Raw genomic sequence first — 18832 nt, forward strand, 5'->3', positions numbered from 1 at the left:
CGGGGTCCCCCACAGGCTGCAGGCCCACCCCCGGGGGGGTGCCCGCTGCCCTGTGAGCTGGGCCCACGCCGCGCGGCTGGCGAGCCCCCAGCTCCGGTTCGGTTCCCCCAGCGGAGCGGCCCCCACAGGGCCTGCGTATGCCGAGCGGCGGCTGGGCGGGTGGGCAGGTGCAGGGGAGGAGGTGTGGGAGGAACGCCAGTGACCGCTGAGCTGCGCCCGCGATGGTCCGCGTGCCTGCCCTCCCCAGAGAACTACGCCCGGCGCTGGTGCTCTGTGCTGACCGACCCTGCTGGGGCCTTCTCGTCCTGCCACTCTGTCATCAGCCCTGGGCCCTTCCACTCGGTGAGACCCCCGGCCAGCCCCTGGGTGGGGTGGGGTGCTGGGGGCAGGACATGCCCCACTCCCGGCTCCCTCTCTCAGCACCGCCCACACCTCCGTGGCCGAGGGGCATTCCACTCTAGGGACATGGCCACTGCTGGTGTGTTCGGCGCCTGGGGCGGCTGTACCAAAGGGCCACAGACTGGGGGGGCTGACAGCCGGAGGCATCTACCCACTGCCCAGGTCCTGGAGCCTGAAGGTTAAGATCATGGTGCTGGCAGAGGGTCCCCCGGGAGTCCTTCCTGCCTCTCCTGCTTCTGGGGGCCACGACGCTGCATCACCCCAGCCACTGCCTCGTGGCCTCCTCCTTGTGTGTCTGGGTTCAAAGCTCTCCCATAAGGACACCAGGTGTGTGGGTCCAGGCCCACCCTAATGACCTCATCCTAACTTTGTCACATCTGCAAAGACCCTGTTTCCAACAGGGCCACGTTCACAGGCCCTGGGGTCCTGACGTGGACACATCCTTTGGGGGGAACACAACTCGACCTGACAGTTGGCTCACAGGCCGCTTCTCTGGAAGCCAAAGCCCTAACGCTCAGTGACTCCAGCCCCCGGGAGTGTGTGTCCACAGCTGGAAGACCCAGGCCCACTTTGGGGGGCTGCACCCCGTGCCAGCACCCTCCCGGCCAACTCAGCTCCAGACATCTCCGGCCTTCAGTCTCCCCCCACATGCAGCTCAGCCAATGACGGATCTAGAACTCAAGCCGAGCCCTGTCCTGGTCCCGCAGAGACCCCTCCCTTGGACCCTGTCCTCAGCCTGGCCTGAAAACGGGAGGCCCCGCTGCCCTCTGTCTCCTGGCCCAGACGGGGGTCCCAGGAAGGATGGACACGGAGAGAAGGGTCCCTGGTGGGCTGGGGTCCCTGATGTCCCAATGCCCCCCCAGAACTGCATGTTTGACACGTGCAACTGTGAGAAGAGTGAGGACTGCATGTGCGCGGCCCTGTCCTCCTACGTGCGGGCCTGCGCCGCCCGGGGCGTGCTGCTCAGCGGCTGGCGGGACGGCGTGTGCAGTGAGTGTCTGCCAGCCGGCTTCATGGGGCACGGGGTGGGGATGCGGGGGGACCGGAGACCCTGGGGCGCACCCCACCACCTGTCCTCAGCAAGAGCCTTAGGCCTCCCCACCCCGTCCAGAGGGGAAGCCAAGTCTCGGGCCGCTCCAGCCCCAGCTTGGACGTGGTCAGGCGGGGCTGGACGGGCTGCCCGGCTACTGACCTGTATGTAACCTGCCGGCCCCCAGACAAGTACATGAGCAGCTGCCCCAAGACCCAGAGCTACGCCTATGTGGTGGACAGCTGCCAGCCCACCTGCCGCTCCCTAAGCCAGGCTGATGTCACCTGCGATGTGGCCTTCGTGCCTGTGGACGGCTGCACCTGCCCCTCGGGCACCTTCCTGGACGACACCGGTGGCTGCGTGCCTGCCGAGGCCTGCCCCTGCTACTCGCATGGCTCTGTGCTGGCTCCAGGGGAGGTCCTGCACGACAACGGTGTGGTGTGGTGAGGCCCCTCCCCACTGTCACCCCCTCCCCGATGTCATGCCCCCCAACCCGCCTGCTCCACACACAGAGATCTCCGTGCCTCCCCCAGGGGACTTTAAAACACAGAGGACGCCCTGGGGAGGGAAGTTCAGCCCCGTGCACCCCGTAGCCATTCTGAGAGGGACCCCTCCTCTGGCCCGGGAAGGTGTTCCAAGGGTCTGAGGCCCGTGGGGGGCACGGTGTGTGCCCTGGAGGGCCCACCTGGGTGTACCCCTGTCCTGGCCTCCCCCACCCCCTCCCGCCCGACTCCAGGTACCTTCCCGGCACCTCTGCTCATTCACTCAGTGCGTTCGCGGGGATCTGGGGCCCTCACCGTACCCCAGAGCAGGCGCCTCCCTCCCCTCAGGACACTGCCTGGGGGCCCAGCCAGCCGAGATCTGGGTGAGGTCTGTGGGGCAGCGGGCAGCTGCCCAGACCGGCCATCGTTCTCATCTCTTGTAGTTCATGTGTGAGCGGGAAGCTGAGCTGCCTGGGAGCCGTGGAGCAGAGCACAGGTTCTACCCACCCCCGCCCCGGGCCTCCCCCCGTCAGGGCCCCGCACCACCCCCCGACGACCAAGGGGAGGGGCTGCTGCCGGGCCGGGCGGCCCACCCAGCGTGGTCTCCTCCTCAGGGTGCGTGGCCCCCATGCTGTTCCTGGACTGTAGCAACGCCTCCGCGGACACGCAGGGGGCCGAGTGTGTGCGGAGCTGCCACGTGCTGGATGTGGACTGTGTGAGTCAGCTGGGAGGGCACGGCAGTGCTGCCCGGGGCCAGGGGTGGGGGGCAGCGTCCCCTGCCCCTCGGTGTCCCCGAGCCGAGCCGGACGAGCCGCTGATGGACGTCTGCCTGTCCACAGTTCAGCACGCGCTGCGTGTCGGGCTGCGTCTGCCCCGCGGGGCTGTTGGCCGATGGGAGCGGGGGCTGTGTGGCCGAGGAGGACTGCCCCTGCCTGCACAACGAGGCCGCGTACAAGCCTGGGGAGACCATCAGGGTCGACTGCAACACCTGGTGTGTGGAGGGGCCGCGGAGGGGGTGGTGTGGGCGGAGGCCACGGGGACCGCGGCCCGAGCGGGCCTCGGTCAGGATGTCCTTGGCAGGAGGCCGGAGAGGAGCTGAGGCCTGGAAGGCCCGGGGTGGCCCGTTCGTCCTCTGGAAGGTGCCCAGGGACTGGCCTTCTCTGCCCAGCAGACGGCAGGGCCGGTTGAAGCTGCCCCCAGGGCCGTGGGCCCTGCACCCCAGGCACCAAGGGTTAGGGGAGCCTGCAGACAGGAGCCCAACTCGGGGGTGGGGTGTCAGATCCCACGTGCCCCAAGCTCCCTGCTCCATTTAACCCCTCCAGCCTGGGGAGGGGTACCACCGCACTCCTGTTTTATGGAAGAGGCACTGTGTCCTCGTCCTCGTCACAGTCGTGACAGGCTCGGCCGCGGCCGCCTGGTGAGGTGGTCTCCTGGCCCGGCCCCCTGAGCAGGGCATCACCTCCCCTCCCCTGCAGCACCTGCAGGGGCCGCAGGTGGGAGTGCAGCCACCGGCCCTGCCTGGGCACCTGTGTGGCCTACGGGGACGGTCACTTCATCACCTTTGACGGCGAGCGCTACAGCTTTGAGGGGAGCTGTGAGTACACGCTGGCCCAGGTACGCGGCCCCCCTTCCTCAGCCAGCACATGCTGGCCCAGGTACATGGCCCCTCGCCCGCCCCCCCGGCCAGCGGGCTGGCCCTGGGGCCGTGACCACGTCCCTCTCCTCCCCTTCCCAGGACTACTGTGCGGGCAACGACGCCAGCAATGGGAGCTTCCGCATCGTCACCGAGAACGTCCCCTGCGGGACCACAGGCGTCACCTGCTCCAAGGCCATCAAGATCTTCCTGGAGGTGGGGGCACCTGGGAACCATCTCCCTCCCTCTGCAGCCCCGTTGGAGCCCCAGCCGGGGCCCCTGGACCTCCAGGAGTGGCCTCCGGTCTCAGGGCTGCAGTGACAGCCACAGCCCGGGGACTTGCGACCTGAGAAATTAATTCTCTCGTGGTTCTGAGGCCAGGCTCCCGCCACAGGCTCCAGGCGAGGGTCCTTCCTGCCTCATCCAGATTCTGGGGGCTCCTGGCTTGTGACCGTGTGCCCCCCGATCTCTGCTCTGTCCTCACACGGCCCCTTCTCTGTGTCCTTTTCACCTGTCTGACCTGGTAGCAACCCCCGTCCCTGGATCTGGGCCCTCCCTAAATCCACGACGGTCTCACCTCCAGATCCTTCACTTCATCACATCTGCAAAGACCCTTTTTCCAAATCAGGGCACATTTGCGGATCCTGGGGGTTAGAACTCGACGTGTCTTTTTGGGGGGCCTTCATTCAGCCCCCCACACCTGGGGTGACCAGTTCTAGCAGAGGGTGGTCAGAGTTCACAGTGCAGAGAGCAGAGCTGCTGACTGGGGGCCGCTTCCCACCCGCCCCAAAGGTGGGGAGAGGCGTGAGGAAGGCAGCAGAAGCATGGGCGGCAGGCCCGAGATGGGGCCGGCTGGTCTCCTGCAGCTCCTGTGCCCTCCGCCCCACTCTGCTTGCCCACAGCTCCCAACTTCCCACACACCTGTGCGGGCTCCCAGCCTCTCACCTCAAGTTTGCAGACAGTGTCAGGAGTCCGGCTCACTCCTGACGCCAGCCCCGTGCATTGGGACTCTGAGCACCCACAGAGCCCCTGTCCTGGGCCACGGGGGGAAGGGGGCCCCGGCCCCAAAGCTGGCCCCTCAGCTCCCTGCCCCTCTGCAGAACTATGAACTGATCCTCCACGAGGGTTCCCACAAGGTGGTGCAGAGGGGGCCAGGCGGAGACCTGCCCTACAAGATCCGTTACATGGGCATCTACCTGGCCGTCGAGACCCGCAGTGGCATGGTCGTGTCCTGGGACCAGAAGACCAGCGTGTTTATTCGGCTGCACCAGGAGTACAAGGTGGGGGTGGCAGGCTGCAGGACCCCCTTGGGGAGGGACAGAGCTCTTACTCCTAGACCTGGCCCAGCAGTGCAATCTGGCAGCTGACGGACTGCTGAGGGCTGGGGAGGCCATGCACAATGTCCGCTTCCCAAAGGGGCATGTTGAGACCAAACCGACCAGTGGGCGTGTCAGTCCTGGTTGGAAAGCGCTCGTGGCTCCCTGGTCTCTGCACTCAGCTGTTCCATGCCCGCTGGGCTAAGGTTCTATAGGGGAGCAGGTGCCTGCCTGCCTGTCTGTCTGCCTTTCTGTCCATCTGCTTACCTGTCTACCTGCCCACCTGCCTGCCCACCTGTCCGCCTGCCCACCTGTCCACCGGCCTGCCTACCTGTCCATCTGCCCTACTGTCTACTGGCCCACCTGCCTACCTGTCCACCTACCTACCTGTCCACCTGCTTATCTGTCTACCTGCCCACCTGCCTGCCCACCTGTTTACCTGTCCACTTGCCCGCCCCTACCTTTCTACCTGTCTACTTGCCCACCTATCCGCCTGTCCACCTGCCCACCTGCCTTCCTGCCCACTGCAGGACTCCTCGTGCACCCCGCCTTCCTGAAAGTTCACTGGGTGCTACCTGGGGGAATAGGGTGGCCTGCAGTCACGCCTCCCAGGCCAGGCTCTGTGCTGCTCCCTCAGGCCACCCCATGTAGCCCCACCCTGTGCCCATCTCTGTGTCCATCTGCAGGGGAGGGTCTGCGGGCTGTGTGGGAACTTTGACGACAACGCCCTCAACGACTTCACCACGCGGAGCCAGTCCGTGGTGGGCGACGTGCTGGAGTTCGGCAACAGCTGGAAATTCTCCCCGTCCTGCCCGGACGCCCAGGCCCCCAAGGACCCCTGCACCGCCAACCCGTACCGCAGGTCGTGGGCCCAGAAGCAGTGCAGCATCATCAACGCTGTCCCCTTCAGCGCCTGCCATTCTCAGGTGGGCCGAGGGGGTGCTGGGGCTGCCTCCTTCCCTCCTGGAGGGACCTGGGTCTGGCCCAGGCCTGTCCTCCGGAGACGGCCTTGACCCTGACCATTGTACACGGCACACTGTGTGGACCTCCCGCCAGGCAGGTGCCCACGTCCCCAGTCCTGCTCTGCTTTCCCTGATGGAACTCAGCCTCATCCCCTGGAAACGGGGCTGCGAGCCACCCAGGGAGGACCTCAATGTCACCTCTCGGTCCTCCCCCACATTCCCTGAGCCGCCAGCCCCCAGCACGGACAGAAACCTCAGGGGGCCTCAGCCCAGCCGGGCCCCACGGAAGCGGAGGATTGCCACGGCCTGAGAGCCTTCCCCGAAGCCCTTCCCGCTACTTAACAAGGACCGCAGGGCCCACACACTGACTCGGTCTCGCGATCCGGGACTCGCGGGTGCCGAGCACGCGGCGTAGTGGGGCTGGTCCGCGGCTGACGCTGGCCAGCCTGCGTGAGGCCTCGCGTCCCGCCGGGCTCGCAGCCCCCGCCCGCACCCCGGGTGCCCTGCCCGCTGGCTCAGAAAGTCCTTTGTGAACCTGACACAGCAGTCTCCACCTCGGGCGGTGCTGCCCGTGGTGGCAGATGCGAGACACGGTGGCCCTGGTCTCTGCCACCTGGGAGGGAGGAGCGGGAGGCACCCCCTCACCCTGAGGAGACAGCACCCCGTTTGCCAGGACAGGTCACAGCACGGTCACGGGGAGGGCTGGCCTACAGCTAAGTGAGTGGCCGAGCAGAGGTGAGGGAGGAGTGGCGGGGGTGGGTGCCCAGGTGGGCGCGTCGCAGACGGCAGGTGGGGGGTTGCCGTGCAGATGGGGAGCCGGCTGCCCAGGGGCCGGGGATTGGCTCTTCTCACTGAGCAGACCCCACCCCCCAGGTCGACTCCACCAGGTACTACGAGGCCTGCGTGAGCGACGCGTGCGCCTGCGACTCGGGGGGCGACCGCGAGTGTTTCTGCACGGCCGTGGCCGCCTACGCCCAGGCCTGCCGCGAAGCGGGCGTGTGCACGTCCTGGCGGACCCCGGACATCTGCCGTGAGTCGGGCTCTGGCCATGGTGACTAATGAGGCGCCAGCTCTGGGGCCTGACGGGCATGCGTGCACACGTGAGGACACGTGACACGTGTATACCACGCGTACGTGCTCACGTTCGTGTGCGTACAAACCAGACAGGCAGGTCGCCCCCAAATGGGATGGCTCAGCGGGGGACAGGAATTTGGGGGGCAGGCCCTGAGACCCCTCGGACCTGGGAGGAGTGAGGTGACGGGGCCCGGCGGGCGCCCACAGCCTCTCTCCCCCTCACTCAGCCCTGTTCTGCGACTACTACAACCCCCAAGGGGAGTGCGAGTGGCACTACCAGCCCTGCGGGGACCCCTGCCTGAGGACCTGCCGGAATCCCCGCGGGCACTGCCTGATGGACCTGCCAGGCACGGAAGGTGAGGGCAGGCTGTTCCAGGGAGGCCATGCCTCGTCACCCCAGCACAGCCGCAGGCAGCGGGGCAAGGGGGCTCCTGCCTCCCCACGCCCACCCTCGGGACGGGGGGACAGAGATGGGTGGCGGCCGGGGCAGCCCCACCACCTGGCCTGAGAGGGGAGTGTTCTCCCTGCCCTGTGCCCGCCCCAGGTTGCTACCCAAAGTGCCCACCCAGCAAGCCGTTCTTCAATGAGGACCAGATGAAGTGCGTGGCCCAGTGTGAGGGCTGCTACGACGAGGATGGAAACTACTATGATGCTGGCACCAGGGTCCCCACGGCGGAGAACTGCTGGAGCTGGTGAGCCAGTGGCGGAGCGGGGGTGGGGTCTGGGAGGACAGGAAGCAGGGCCGGCGCACACAGTAAGGCCTGCGCCCTGCTGGCCCTCAGCTCTTCTCTCTCTGCCTCGCAGCGACTGCACCTCCAGAGGCCTCCAGTGCACATACAGCCCCGCGGGTAAGCGGGGGCCTGTTGGTTTGAGGGATGGGGGCTGGGGGCTCTGAATGAGCCCCGTGCCTGTCCGTCTCCAGCCTGTACGTGCACCTATGAGGGCAGAACCTATGCCTATGGAGACGTCATCTACAACACGACCGACGGGCTGGGCGCCTGCCTGATCGCCATCTGCAGAGACAATGGAACCATCGTCCGAAAGGCCGAGGAGTGCCCCGGAACCACACCCACAATGACTTTCACCTTCACCAGCACTGCGGCTCCGCCCTCCACCACGGGTAAGCCTGGCAGACACACCACTGGTCCTGCCTCACTCGCCAGAGCCCCTGACCCCGGTGATGGTCTGGGTGCCAAGGGAGAACCCAGTGGGCACCTGGTACAGGTGTCCTGGGTGCAAAGGATGGCCCGGGGCCAACGCTGGGGCAAGGGGACATGAGTCACCTCTCCTCTGGGCTGGCGAGGACGCAGAGGAGGCTGACGGGGACCCCGGCACCCCACCCACAGGCTCGGTCCCCACACCCTCCACCGTGTGCGTGCGGGAGCACTGCCGCTGGTCCGACTGGTACGACAGTGGACGTCCAGAGCCGGGCATGGAAGGGGGCGACTTGGAGACATTCGAGAACCTGAGGCAGAGGGGCTACCAGTTCTGCCCGGCCCCAGCGCATGTCGAGTGCCGGGCCCAGCAGTTCCCAGATACGCCTTTGGAGAAGCTGGGTCAGAAGGTGGAGTGTGGCCAGGCCCGGGGGCTGACCTGCCTCAACAGTGAGCAGAACACCCTGCTCTGCCACAACTACGAGCTGAGGGTCCTCTGCTGCGACTACGTGCCCTGCAGCACCAGCCCGGCCCCGGGCACCAGCCAGCGGCCATCCTCCCAGCCCCTGCCCACCTCCACCCAGACCACACCCACCAGAGGAACCTCCCTCCTGTCCACGGCGGCCTCCACCTCACAGACCCCATCCACCAAGTCCACCTCAACCGTGACCCGAGTGGGCGGCAGCTCTGTGGTCCCGGCCACCACCACCTGTGAGCCCCGCTGTCAGTGGACAGAGTGGTTTGACGAGGACTACCCCAAGTCCGAAAAGGCCGGAGGGGACGTCGAGTCCTACGACAAGATCAGGCGTGCGGGAGGGGCCGTGTGCGAGCAGCCCCAGGGCATAGAGTGCCAGGCCGAAAACTTCCCCAACGTGAGGCTGGAGGAGCTGAATCAGCACGTGCACTGTGACGTCAGCTTCGGCCTGGTCTGCAGGAACGACGAGCAGGTGGGCCTGTTCAAGATGTGCTACAACTACAGAATCCGCGTGCTGTGCTGTGGGTACAGCCACTGCGGGGAGCCCACGTCCCCCACCACCACTGCCACTGCATCCACTGCTACAGTCACCACTGCCACCTCTACAGCTCCCACTGCCACCGCATCCACTGCCACAGCCCCCACTGCCACCGCTTCCACTGCTACAGCCACCACTGCCACCTCTACAGCTCCCACTGCCACCACATCCACTGCCACAACCTCCACCGCTACAGTCACCACTGCAGCCACCTCCACTGCTGCCACTGCCACAGTGGCCACCTCTGCTACCACAGCCACCACGTCCCCCACGGCCTCCAGCACCACCACCGCTGTGCCACCAGCCATGCCGCACACAACATGGCTGGGGAGCACAGGGGTGACCAGGTCCTCCGCCAGCAGTGCCACACCAGCACCTTCCCTTTCCATGGGGCTGACAGTCCGAGTGACATCCTCGAGGCCCAGCCACACGGGCACGCTCCCAACATCTGCCGTGGGGCTCCTCACATCTCCCCCAGCGTCCACAGGGCCCACCATCCCATGGAGGGCCACGTCGGTCCTCCCGACTCACACAGCCTCAAGGGGGCCCACCCCGGCGTCAGTGACGACGCAGACCTCCACGTCTCAGCTGTGGACGGGAGCAGCAGTGAGCACAACGGGCACCACCTCCACGGGCCCGCCGTCCACCTCGCACCCTGAGACCAGCACATCGGGAAACCTGTCGTCGACGGCCACCACCACCTGTGAGCCCCGCTGTCAGTGGACAGAGTGGTTTGACGAGGACTACCCCAAGTCCGAAAAGGCCGGAGGGGACGTCGAGTAGTGTCTGCCATGTCGGTCCTCCCGACTCACACAGCCTCAAGGGGGCCCACCCCGATGTCGGTGACGACGCGGACCTCCACGTCTCAGCTGCTGACGGGAACAGCAGTGAGCACAACGGGCACCACCTCCACGGGCCCGCCGTCCACCTCGCGCCCTGAGACCAGCACGTCTGGAATCCTGGTGTCGACGGCCACCACTGGGGCCGCCACCAGCACAACCAGTTGTCAACCCAAGTGCCAATGGACAGAGTGGTTTGATGTGGACCTCCCCACCTCGGGGGTCAGGGGCGGAGACATGGAGACCTATGACAACATCCGGGCTACGGGTGGCAAGGTGTGTCGGCAGCCACAGAAGATCGAATGCCGGGCAGAGAGCTACCCCGAGGTGAGCATCGATCAGATCGGGCAGGCGCTCAGCTGCAGCCTGGAGGTCGGGCTGGTCTGCAGGAACGAAGACCAGAGGGGGAAGTTCACCACGTGCTTCAACTACAACATCCGTGTGTACTGCTGCGATGATGTCCGGCACTGCCCCACCACGGCTTCCCCCCACCTCACCTCCACCACACTCCCCGCCACCAGCAGCTCCACGGCCGCGGTGCCGTGGCTCTCTGCCGTGACCCAGACGGGTGCCCCCACCACGGTCCCTTCAGCTGCACACGGGTACAACACCACCTTCGGGACTACCTTGCTGCCCACCCCCGTGAGGCTCAGCACTAGGGCTCCCACCTACACCCGCTCCCTGCACCCCACGGCCTCCCCTCAGGCCACAGAGCTCCCCACCAGGCCCTCCGAGACCACAGCCGGACCCCCCAACACCACACCCAGCACAGGCCAGGCCACCCCCACCCGTGTGACAGGTGCCTCCTCCACGGGGACCACCCAGGGGGTCTCCACCTCAACCCGTGTGACAGGTCCCTCCTCCACGGGGACCACCCAAGGGGTCTCCACCCCCACCCGTGTGACAGGTCCCTTCTCCCCTGGGACCACCGAGAGCGTCTCCACCCCTAGTCCCTCTGCCTTCCCGGGGTCCCCACCCATGACCACCAAGACAGGCTTGCCCAGTGTCTCTCCTACAGGTCCCCTTTTGACTTCCCCCATATCGACCGCCCCCGGGTCCCCACCCACCACCCCTTCCTGGTCTGGGGTGACCTCTGGCAGCCCGGGGACCTTCCCCATCTCCACCGCCTCTCCCAGCCCCACCACAGCCTGCCTTTGCCACGCCTTCGGAAAGCTCTTCCTACCAGGTGAGTGGAGCCCTGCAGCCTGGACGCTGGGTCCTGCGGGCCGTGTTCATGTGCCTGCCTGTCCGGGGATGCCCTCCTGTCCCCCCTCCCTGGCTGACCCAGTGTTTCTGTATTTGTAGGGGACATCATCTACAACAAGACCGACGGAGCAGGCTGCCACTTCTTAGCCATCTGCAACCAGCGCTGCGACATCGACCGCTTCCAGGACCACCACGTCCCCCACGGCCTCCAGCACCACCACCGCTGTGCCACCAGCCACACCGCACACAACATGGCTGGGGAGCACAGGGGTGACCAGGTCCTCCGCCAGCAGTGCCACACCAGCACCTTCCCTTTCCACGGGGCTGACAGTCCGAGTGACATCCTCGAGGCCCAGCCACACGGGCACGCTCCCAGTGTCTGCCATGTCGGTCCTCCCGACTCACACAGCCTCAAGGGGGCCCACCCCGATGTCGGTGACGACGCGGACCTCCACGTCTCAGCTGCTGACGGGAACAGCAGTGAGCACAACGGGCACCACCTCCACGGGCCCGCCGTCCACCTCGCGCCCTGAGACCAGCACGTCTGGAATCCTGGTGTCGACGGCCACCACTGGGGCCGCCACCAGCACAACCAGTTGTCAACCCAAGTGCCAATGGACAGAGTGGTTTGATGTGGACCTCCCCACCTCGGGGGTCAGGGGCGGAGACATGGAGACCTATGACAACATCCGGGCTACGGGTGGCAAGGTGTGTCGGCAGCCACAGAAGATCGAATGCCGGGCAGAGAGCTACCCCGAGGTGAGCATCGATCAGATCGGGCAGGCGCTCAGCTGCAGCCTGGAGGTCGGGCTGGTCTGCAGGAACGAAGACCAGAGGGGGAAGTTCACCACGTGCTTCAACTACAACATCCGTGTGTACTGCTGCGATGATGTCCGGCACTGCCCCACCACGGCTTCCCCCCACCTCACCTCCACCACACTCCCCGCCACCAGCAGCTCCACGGCCGCGGTGCCGTGGCTCTCTGCCGTGACCCAGACGGGTGCCCCCACCACGGTCCCTTCAGCTGCACACGGGTACAACACCACCTTCGGGACTACCTTGCTGCCCACCCCCGTGAGGCTCAGCACTAGGGCTCCCACCTACACCCGCTCCCTGCACCCCACGGCCTCCCCTCAGGCCACAGAGCTCCCCACCAGGCCCTCCGAGACCACAGCCGGACCCCCCAACACCACACCCAGCACAGGCCAGGCCACCCCCACCCGTGTGACAGGTGCCTCCTCCACGGGGACCACCCAGGGGGTCTCCACCTCAACCCGTGTGACAGGTCCCTCCTCCACGGGGACCACCCAAGGGGTCTCCACCCCCACCCGTGTGACAGGTCCCTTCTCCCCTGGGACCACCGAGAGCGTCTCCACCCCTAGTCCCTCTGCCTTCCCGGGGTCCCCACCCATGACCACCAAGACAGGCTTGCCCAGTGTCTCTCCTACAGGTCCCCTTTTGACTTCCCCCATATCGACCGCCCCCGGGTCCCCACCCACCACCCCTTCCTGGTCTGGGGTGACCTCTGGCAGCCCGGGGACCTTCCCCATCTCCACCGCCTCTCCCAGCCCCACCACAGCCTGCCTTTGCCACGCCTTCGGAAAGCTCTTCCTACCAGGTGAGTGGAGCCCTGCAGCCTGGACGCTGGGTCCTGCGGGCCGTGTTCATGTGCCTGCCTGTCCGGGGATGCCCTCCTGTCCCCCCTCCCTGGCTGACCCAGTGTTTCTGTATTTGTAGGGGACATCATCTACAACAAGACCGACGGAGCAGGCTGCCACTTCTTAGCCATCTGCAACCAGCGCTGCGACATCGACCGCTTCCAGGGCACCTGCCCCACCTTCTCACCCTCGGGGACCACGGCCTCTGTTCCCCCCACCACCCCAGTTACCGGCTGCAATCACACCATCCCTCCCCGACAGGTGTGCCTCCCGCCTCCTCCCTGAAGCACCAGGCCCTTCCGTGTGCACAGGGTCTCGGGCGCCCGTCAGGGTGACGGCACAACCCCCAGCCCCTCGGTGACCCCTCTGCAGCTAGCTTGGCTGCAGGGAGGCACGCGGGGTCTGGGCCTGGTTAGCACCGGCCCGGCCAGGAGGCGGGGCAGCCCTGCCCAGGCCGAGAGGGCCCTGAGGCTGTGGTGGCGGCGGTGAGGGCGGGTCTCGCAAGTCCACCTGGTGAGCGCTCTGCCCTCCTCTCCAGGTGAATGAGTCCTGGACCCTGGAGGACTGCACGGTGGCTCGGTGTGAGGGTGACAACCGTATCGTCCTGCTGGGGCCAAAGCCGATGGGCAACGTCGTCTGCGTGAACGGGCACCTGCCCGTGAGAGTGCGGAGCGGGGATGGGCCCTGTGACTACAGCTACGAGTGCGAGTGTGAGAGCCCGCCGCTGGGGCTGGCGGGGGAGGGGATGCGCCGCCAGGCATTTGGGACACGCACATGTCCCCCGTGCCCGATGCCCAGGATCGCTGAGCCCACCCCCCGTCAGGCTTGGCGGTTTGAAGGGAAGCCGGGGGTTTCTGAGATCAGGGAGAGGAGGGGATCATAACCTGAGGGGTCCTGAGCAGATTTCCCCATGGAGCAGCACGTGGGAGGGGGTGATCTTACAACCCCCGGGGGTCCTGGGGCAGCTAAAATGAAGGACCACAAACTGGGTGGTTCAAAACAACAGAAAGTGATTCTCTCCCAGTCCTGGAGACCAGAAATCCAAGATCCAGGTGTCTGCAGGACCGAGCTAGCCCCAGAGCTTTAAAGGAGGGTCCTGTCTGCCCCTTCCAGACTTGGGGCCTCAGGCGCCCCGGGCTGTGGCCGCGTCCCTCCCACCTCTGCCCCAGTCATCACACGGCTTCCTCTCTCCGTCTCTTCCGTCTCTTAGAAAGACACCTGTCGTTGGATTTAGGGCCACTCTGGTAACTCAGGATGACCTCACTCCATGATCCTTAATCACAGTTGCAGAGACCCTTTTCCCAAAGGAGGTCACGTTCTTAGGCTCTGGGTGGACGCGTCTTCGGGGCCCCCATCCGATCTGCTATACCCATGTCATAAACGAGAGGACTGAGGCCCTGGGGGCTGAGTGACTCCCCAAGGTGGCGGCTCTGGGTGGCACTGGGTGAGGCCTGTCCACACCCCCCAGGCTCCTGCAGCGGCTGGGGGGACGCCCACTACGAGACCTTCGACGGCACCTCCTACTCCTTCCTGGACAATTGCACCCACGTCCTCGTGCGGGAGATCCAGCCGCGCCACGGGAGCCTCACCGTCCTCCTACACAACCACTACTGTGAGGCCGCCGCCAGCTGCCCCCGCGCCCTCAGCGTCCACTATGAGTCCATGGACGTCGTCCTCACCACCACCCCTGGCGCCGACGGGCAGGAGGAAAGCCTGGTGAGTGCAGGCAGCAGAGCGGTACTGGCCTGTCCCAACCTGGTTAGGGAAGGCAGGGGCCGGCAGAGGCCCGGGAGCCCTGGTGCACATAGAGCGCACTTCCTCCGCGCAGAGGGCAGCTCCCACGGAGCCTCAGGGGAGGCAAAGGGCACGCTGCGACCTGGGGCCCCAAGCACAGTGACTCCTGAGCAGGGAAGCAGCGTGGGAGGTGCCCGCGGCCAAGAGCACCCTGGGACCCAAATGCGCCGACTGTGACCCCAGGCCCGAGGGGGCATCTGCGCTTCGGGGTGCAGATGCCGAGGAGGGGGCCCAGCGTATGGCAGGCAAAGCCCCAAAGGCCAGGCCGCTGCCCCTCGGCCCAAGTCACGGGTTCCCCGGTCACGTCCCCAGATCCTGTTTAGCCAAATGCGGGTGAGGTCGAGCTTCAGCAAGAACGGCCTGACCGTGACGGCGACGGGGGCCACCGAGATGAGCATCGAGATTCCTGCCGTCGGCGTGAGCGTCATCTTCAACGGGCGGGTCTTCCAGGTCCGGCTGTCCTACAGCCGCTTCAGCTACAACACCGAGGGCCTGTGCGGTGAGCAGGGCCCCGCAGGACGCCTGCTGGGGGAGCGAGGGGCCGGGCACCACCGCTGCGGGCACGTGCCCCCAGGCGGCCCTGGCTCTTGACCGCCTGCCCCCGCCACAGGTTCCCACCTGCTCCCCCTGCCACCTGCCCCGGCCGGGAAGCAGTGTTTCATAGCTGACTGGCTGCCAGGGAAGCTGCGGGGATGGAAGGGGAGAACGGGATGGTCCAGGGCCCCCTACAGTGATGCGCCTGCCCCGCCCTCCAGGCACCTGCACCAACAGCCGCAGGGATGACTGTCGCCGGCCCGACGGCACCACGGCCCCCACCTGCCAGGACATGGCCCAGTCCTGGCTGGTCGCCAACAGCAGCGGGGAGGGCTGCTGGGCAGCGACCGGCCTGCCCCCGACCACCAGCCCCCCCTTGCCGGTACCCAGCACACCCACCTCCACTCCGTGTCCCCCGGAACCCCTCTGCGAGCTGATGCTGAGCCCGTGAGTCCTCTGCGTGGGCTGGCGGTCGGGGTCAGCCACCCCCGGGGCATCGCCTTGGCCTCTGACCGGCCCTACCTGCAGGGTGTTCGCCGGGTGCCACGGCCTCATCCCGCCCGGCCTGTTCTTCAGCACCTGTGTCAGCGACAGCTGCAGGCCTGGCCGCCCTGAAGCGCTCTGCCAGAGCCTGGAGGCCTACTCTGCGCTCTGCCGCGCCCGGGGCGTGTGCCCCGACTGGCGCAACGCCACCAGCGGGCTGTGTGGTGAGTCGGGTGTGGCCGCGGGGGGCCCCGGCCTCCTTGGCCCACCTGACGCCCGTCCGTGTGTCCGCAGACCTCACCTGCCCACCCACCAAGGTGTATAAGCCGTGTGGCCCCGTGCAGCCCAAGTCCTGTAACTCCAGGTGAGCCCAGCAGACGGGGACGGGATAGGACGGTGGGGACAGCAGGCCTCCCAGGCCTGCCTGAAGGGTCTGGGGGGACCCAGGAGGAGACCCGCAGAGGGTCCGGGACCCCAAGCCCCAGATCTCAGGGTGCCCTTCCCCCACCCTGGACTTCCGGAGTGACCCCAGCCCCCCACCATGCCCACTGCACTCCTCCTTGGACTGCCCTGGTCGCCTTGCAGGAGCCAGAGCCCGGCGAGCAGGGGGCTGGCAGAGGGTTGCTTCTGCCCCGACGGCCACATCCTGTTCAACTCCCACACGGACATCTGTGTGCCTGAGTGCCGTAAGCAGCCCCACACCTGGGCCTTCCCCAGCCCCGCAGAGCGGGATGCGGAGGGCCACGGGGCGGGCACACCCCGGCCTGGGCCCGCCCACCCAGCTCTGCCAGCAGTGCAGGGTGGGCTTGAGCCTTCCTGAGCCCCCTCCTCAGTGACCACCCCCTAGGGTTCTCGGGGGCTTCTGTCCCCAGCAGGAAGAAGAGGCCTCTGTTGGGGGGAGGGGTGGCCAGGCCTGCGGGGCCCCAACCCCAGCACTCCCAGTGACCCCCTTTCTCCCCGTTCTTCCCTCCCAGCCTGCGTGGGACCAGATGGGCTTCCCAAACTTGTGAGTGCTCTGCCCACAGCTGCCTGACTCCTTGCTTGAGCAGAAGGAGGGCGGGCGTCCCCATCTCAGGGCGGCAGCTCTACCCGGGCCAGGGAGGGGCTGGTGTGGGCACCCCAGCGTGAGCTGCATCACCGCCACGCGCCCGCTCCAGAGACGGGGAGGCTGAGGGCTGGACGCAGCCCCAGAGGCCGGGGCACCACCCAGGAGCCCTGGGGGACCCTGACCTGGTCTGTTCCAGCCCGGAGAGCGGTGGGTCAGCAACTGTCAGTCCTGCGTGTGTGACGAAGACTCCGTGTCGGTGCAGTGCGCCCCCGTGGAGTGCGAGGCCCGGGACCGGCCCGCGGAATGCAGCCGGGCCGGCTTTGTGGCCCAGACCAGGCCCCTGGCCGACAACCCTTGCTGCATGGAAACTGTGTGTGGTGAGGCCTGCACCCCAGGGGACCGGGTGGAGGACGGTGTTGGGCACAGGCCGCCTGGCCGGCAGGCCTGCAGGGCGGAGGAGGGTTGCAGGGTCCTAGCTGGACTTGGCTGGACGACGAGGTGGGGAGGCCTCTTGGGCCTTCATTTTTCCACCTAAAAATGAAGCTGATGGCCTCTGGTGTGCCCTGGTACCACCCAGGGTCTTGGGGAAGACCGGGGAGGTGACAAAGCGTGGGGACCCTGAAGGGCAGCAGAGAGCCGTCAGCTCCCATGGAAGGGGCGCTCTTTGGTCCAGCGAGGGTAGGTGTTACCCTGGGAACCAGAGTAGCCAGAGGCCAGAGGGCGGGGACACCCCAGGCAGCCCCCCAACTCTCCCGCAGTCTGCAACAGAAGCACGTGCCCCCAGAGCCCACCCAAGTGTAGGCCGGGAGAGGAGCTGGCCTGCACCCAGGCGGAGGACAGCTGCTGCCCCACCTTCAGCTGCCTTGAGTCTCTGGGGTGGGGGTGGGGCCGGGGGGGGTTCTGAACACTTCCTTCCGCTGCCTGGGCAGGTCCTCAGCCCTCTCGTCCCTTCCAGGGCCTCAGCTGTGCACCTACAACGGCACCGTCTACGGGGTAAGGGCTCAGCTAGGTGGTCGGGGTAGGGCGGAGAGCGGGTCCGGGGTGGGCACATCCGCCGAGGGATGCCCCGTGTCCACTCCTTGTCTCCCCACGCCCAGCCCTATTCAGCCCCTCCCGCCATGACAGCAAGTGAGTCGAGGCTCCGGGCCCTTTACAGGCACCTTCTGTAGAGAGCCTCTGGGAGCTTAGCTCTCCCAGCAAGAGCTTCGGGGCAGGACTGCACCCTCCCACCCCTCCTGCCTGCCCGGGGCCCCTGCCTGCCCTGGTCTGTGCTCAGCCAGCGGGCACATCCGTAATCCCATGTGAAGAGGAGAGACTGCTCTGTGGGCCTCACCGACACGGGGAGAGGTCCTGGCCCTGGTGCCCCTCAGGGCCCTCAGTGTCACCTCCCCTCACCCTGTCCACTGCAGGTCGGTGCAACCTTCCCAGCGGTCATTCCCTGCCACACATGCACCTGCCTGTCCGTGGGCACCCACGACCCGATCGTGCAGTGTGAGGAAGATGCCTGCGACACCACTTGTCCCCAGGTGAGGCCAGCCTCCTGGGCAGACCCAGGCCCCTGGGGCAGCCCCCAGCCACCACACCCTAGGGTCCAGGAAGGGTCGCCAGCTCAGGCGAAGCAGGAGGATGGTGGAAGGGGTCTTGGGCGACGGGCAGGACCTGCAGGGCTGGGATCAGGTTCCTGGAGGGCACAAGTGCAGAAGGTGCTGGAAGCAGGGGTGAGGCTAAGAGGGGACACTGGGGCAGGGCAGGGGCACTGCCTCACAGAGGAAAGGCGCTGCTAGGGAGGCCCTGGGCCCCTGGGATATGGGAAGGAGAGCAGGAGGCTGACGAGCCAGGCTGGGGCTGAGGGATGTGACCCCCCCCCCTCTGTCCCCAGGGCTTCCAGTACTCGAGGGTGGCCGGGCAGTGCTGCGGGGAGTGCGTGCAGACGGCTTGCCTCACGTCCGACGGCCGGCTGGTCCAGGTAAGGGGGGCTCAGTCTCAATCCCCGCGCCCCAGAGACCCTCCCCGCCAGCTCTTCTCTGCCCACCAGATAATCCTCAACCCGGCCCCCACACTCCCCCTTTTATTTCAGCCCAATGAGACCTGGGTCAACAGCCTCGTGGACAGCTGCACGTTGTACCACTGCCAGGCTGAGAACGGGCCCCCTGTGCTGACCCCGACGCCCGTCGCGTGCCCGGACGTGTCCAGCTGCAGGGTGTGTG

The 18832-nt window shown here is 66.8% G+C and overlaps 1 protein-coding gene across 1 annotated transcript in view; it reads left to right on the forward strand.

The window, feature by feature from the left end:
* The window catches only part of MUC5B (mucin 5B, oligomeric mucus/gel-forming), a 30619-nt gene that overhangs the window by 8303 nt on the left and 3484 nt on the right, over positions 1 to 18832 (forward strand). The window contains exons 16-50 of the mRNA XM_024749054.1: positions 16 to 167; positions 248 to 342; positions 1263 to 1389; positions 1617 to 1872; positions 2355 to 2407; positions 2526 to 2626; positions 2751 to 2902; positions 3387 to 3525; positions 3647 to 3760; positions 4645 to 4824; positions 5547 to 5786; positions 6696 to 6852; positions 7124 to 7252; positions 7441 to 7588; positions 7701 to 7744; positions 7819 to 8016; positions 8243 to 9825; positions 9933 to 11088; positions 11208 to 11444; positions 11518 to 12726; positions 12846 to 13027; positions 13305 to 13476; positions 14235 to 14482; positions 14873 to 15059; positions 15316 to 15541; positions 15623 to 15801; positions 15872 to 15941; positions 16163 to 16263; positions 16552 to 16583; positions 16822 to 17002; positions 17384 to 17488; positions 17581 to 17618; positions 18035 to 18151; positions 18505 to 18591; positions 18703 to 18825. Of these exons, the coding sequence (XP_024604822.1) occupies positions 16 to 167; positions 248 to 342; positions 1263 to 1389; positions 1617 to 1872; positions 2355 to 2407; positions 2526 to 2626; positions 2751 to 2902; positions 3387 to 3525; positions 3647 to 3760; positions 4645 to 4824; positions 5547 to 5786; positions 6696 to 6852; positions 7124 to 7252; positions 7441 to 7588; positions 7701 to 7744; positions 7819 to 8016; positions 8243 to 9825; positions 9933 to 11088; positions 11208 to 11444; positions 11518 to 12726; positions 12846 to 13027; positions 13305 to 13476; positions 14235 to 14482; positions 14873 to 15059; positions 15316 to 15541; positions 15623 to 15801; positions 15872 to 15941; positions 16163 to 16263; positions 16552 to 16583; positions 16822 to 17002; positions 17384 to 17488; positions 17581 to 17618; positions 18035 to 18151; positions 18505 to 18591; positions 18703 to 18825 (8518 nt within the window). The remainder of the gene's footprint in view (positions 1 to 15; positions 168 to 247; positions 343 to 1262; positions 1390 to 1616; positions 1873 to 2354; positions 2408 to 2525; positions 2627 to 2750; positions 2903 to 3386; positions 3526 to 3646; positions 3761 to 4644; positions 4825 to 5546; positions 5787 to 6695; positions 6853 to 7123; positions 7253 to 7440; positions 7589 to 7700; positions 7745 to 7818; positions 8017 to 8242; positions 9826 to 9932; positions 11089 to 11207; positions 11445 to 11517; positions 12727 to 12845; positions 13028 to 13304; positions 13477 to 14234; positions 14483 to 14872; positions 15060 to 15315; positions 15542 to 15622; positions 15802 to 15871; positions 15942 to 16162; positions 16264 to 16551; positions 16584 to 16821; positions 17003 to 17383; positions 17489 to 17580; positions 17619 to 18034; positions 18152 to 18504; positions 18592 to 18702; positions 18826 to 18832) is intronic.

This window comes from Neophocaena asiaeorientalis, unplaced genomic scaffold, assembly GCF_003031525.2.
Source record: "Neophocaena asiaeorientalis asiaeorientalis breed wild unplaced genomic scaffold, Neophocaena_asiaeorientalis_V1.1 scaffold43, whole genome shotgun sequence".
In the NCBI taxonomy this organism is placed as follows: Eukaryota; Metazoa; Chordata; class Mammalia; order Artiodactyla; family Phocoenidae; genus Neophocaena; species Neophocaena asiaeorientalis.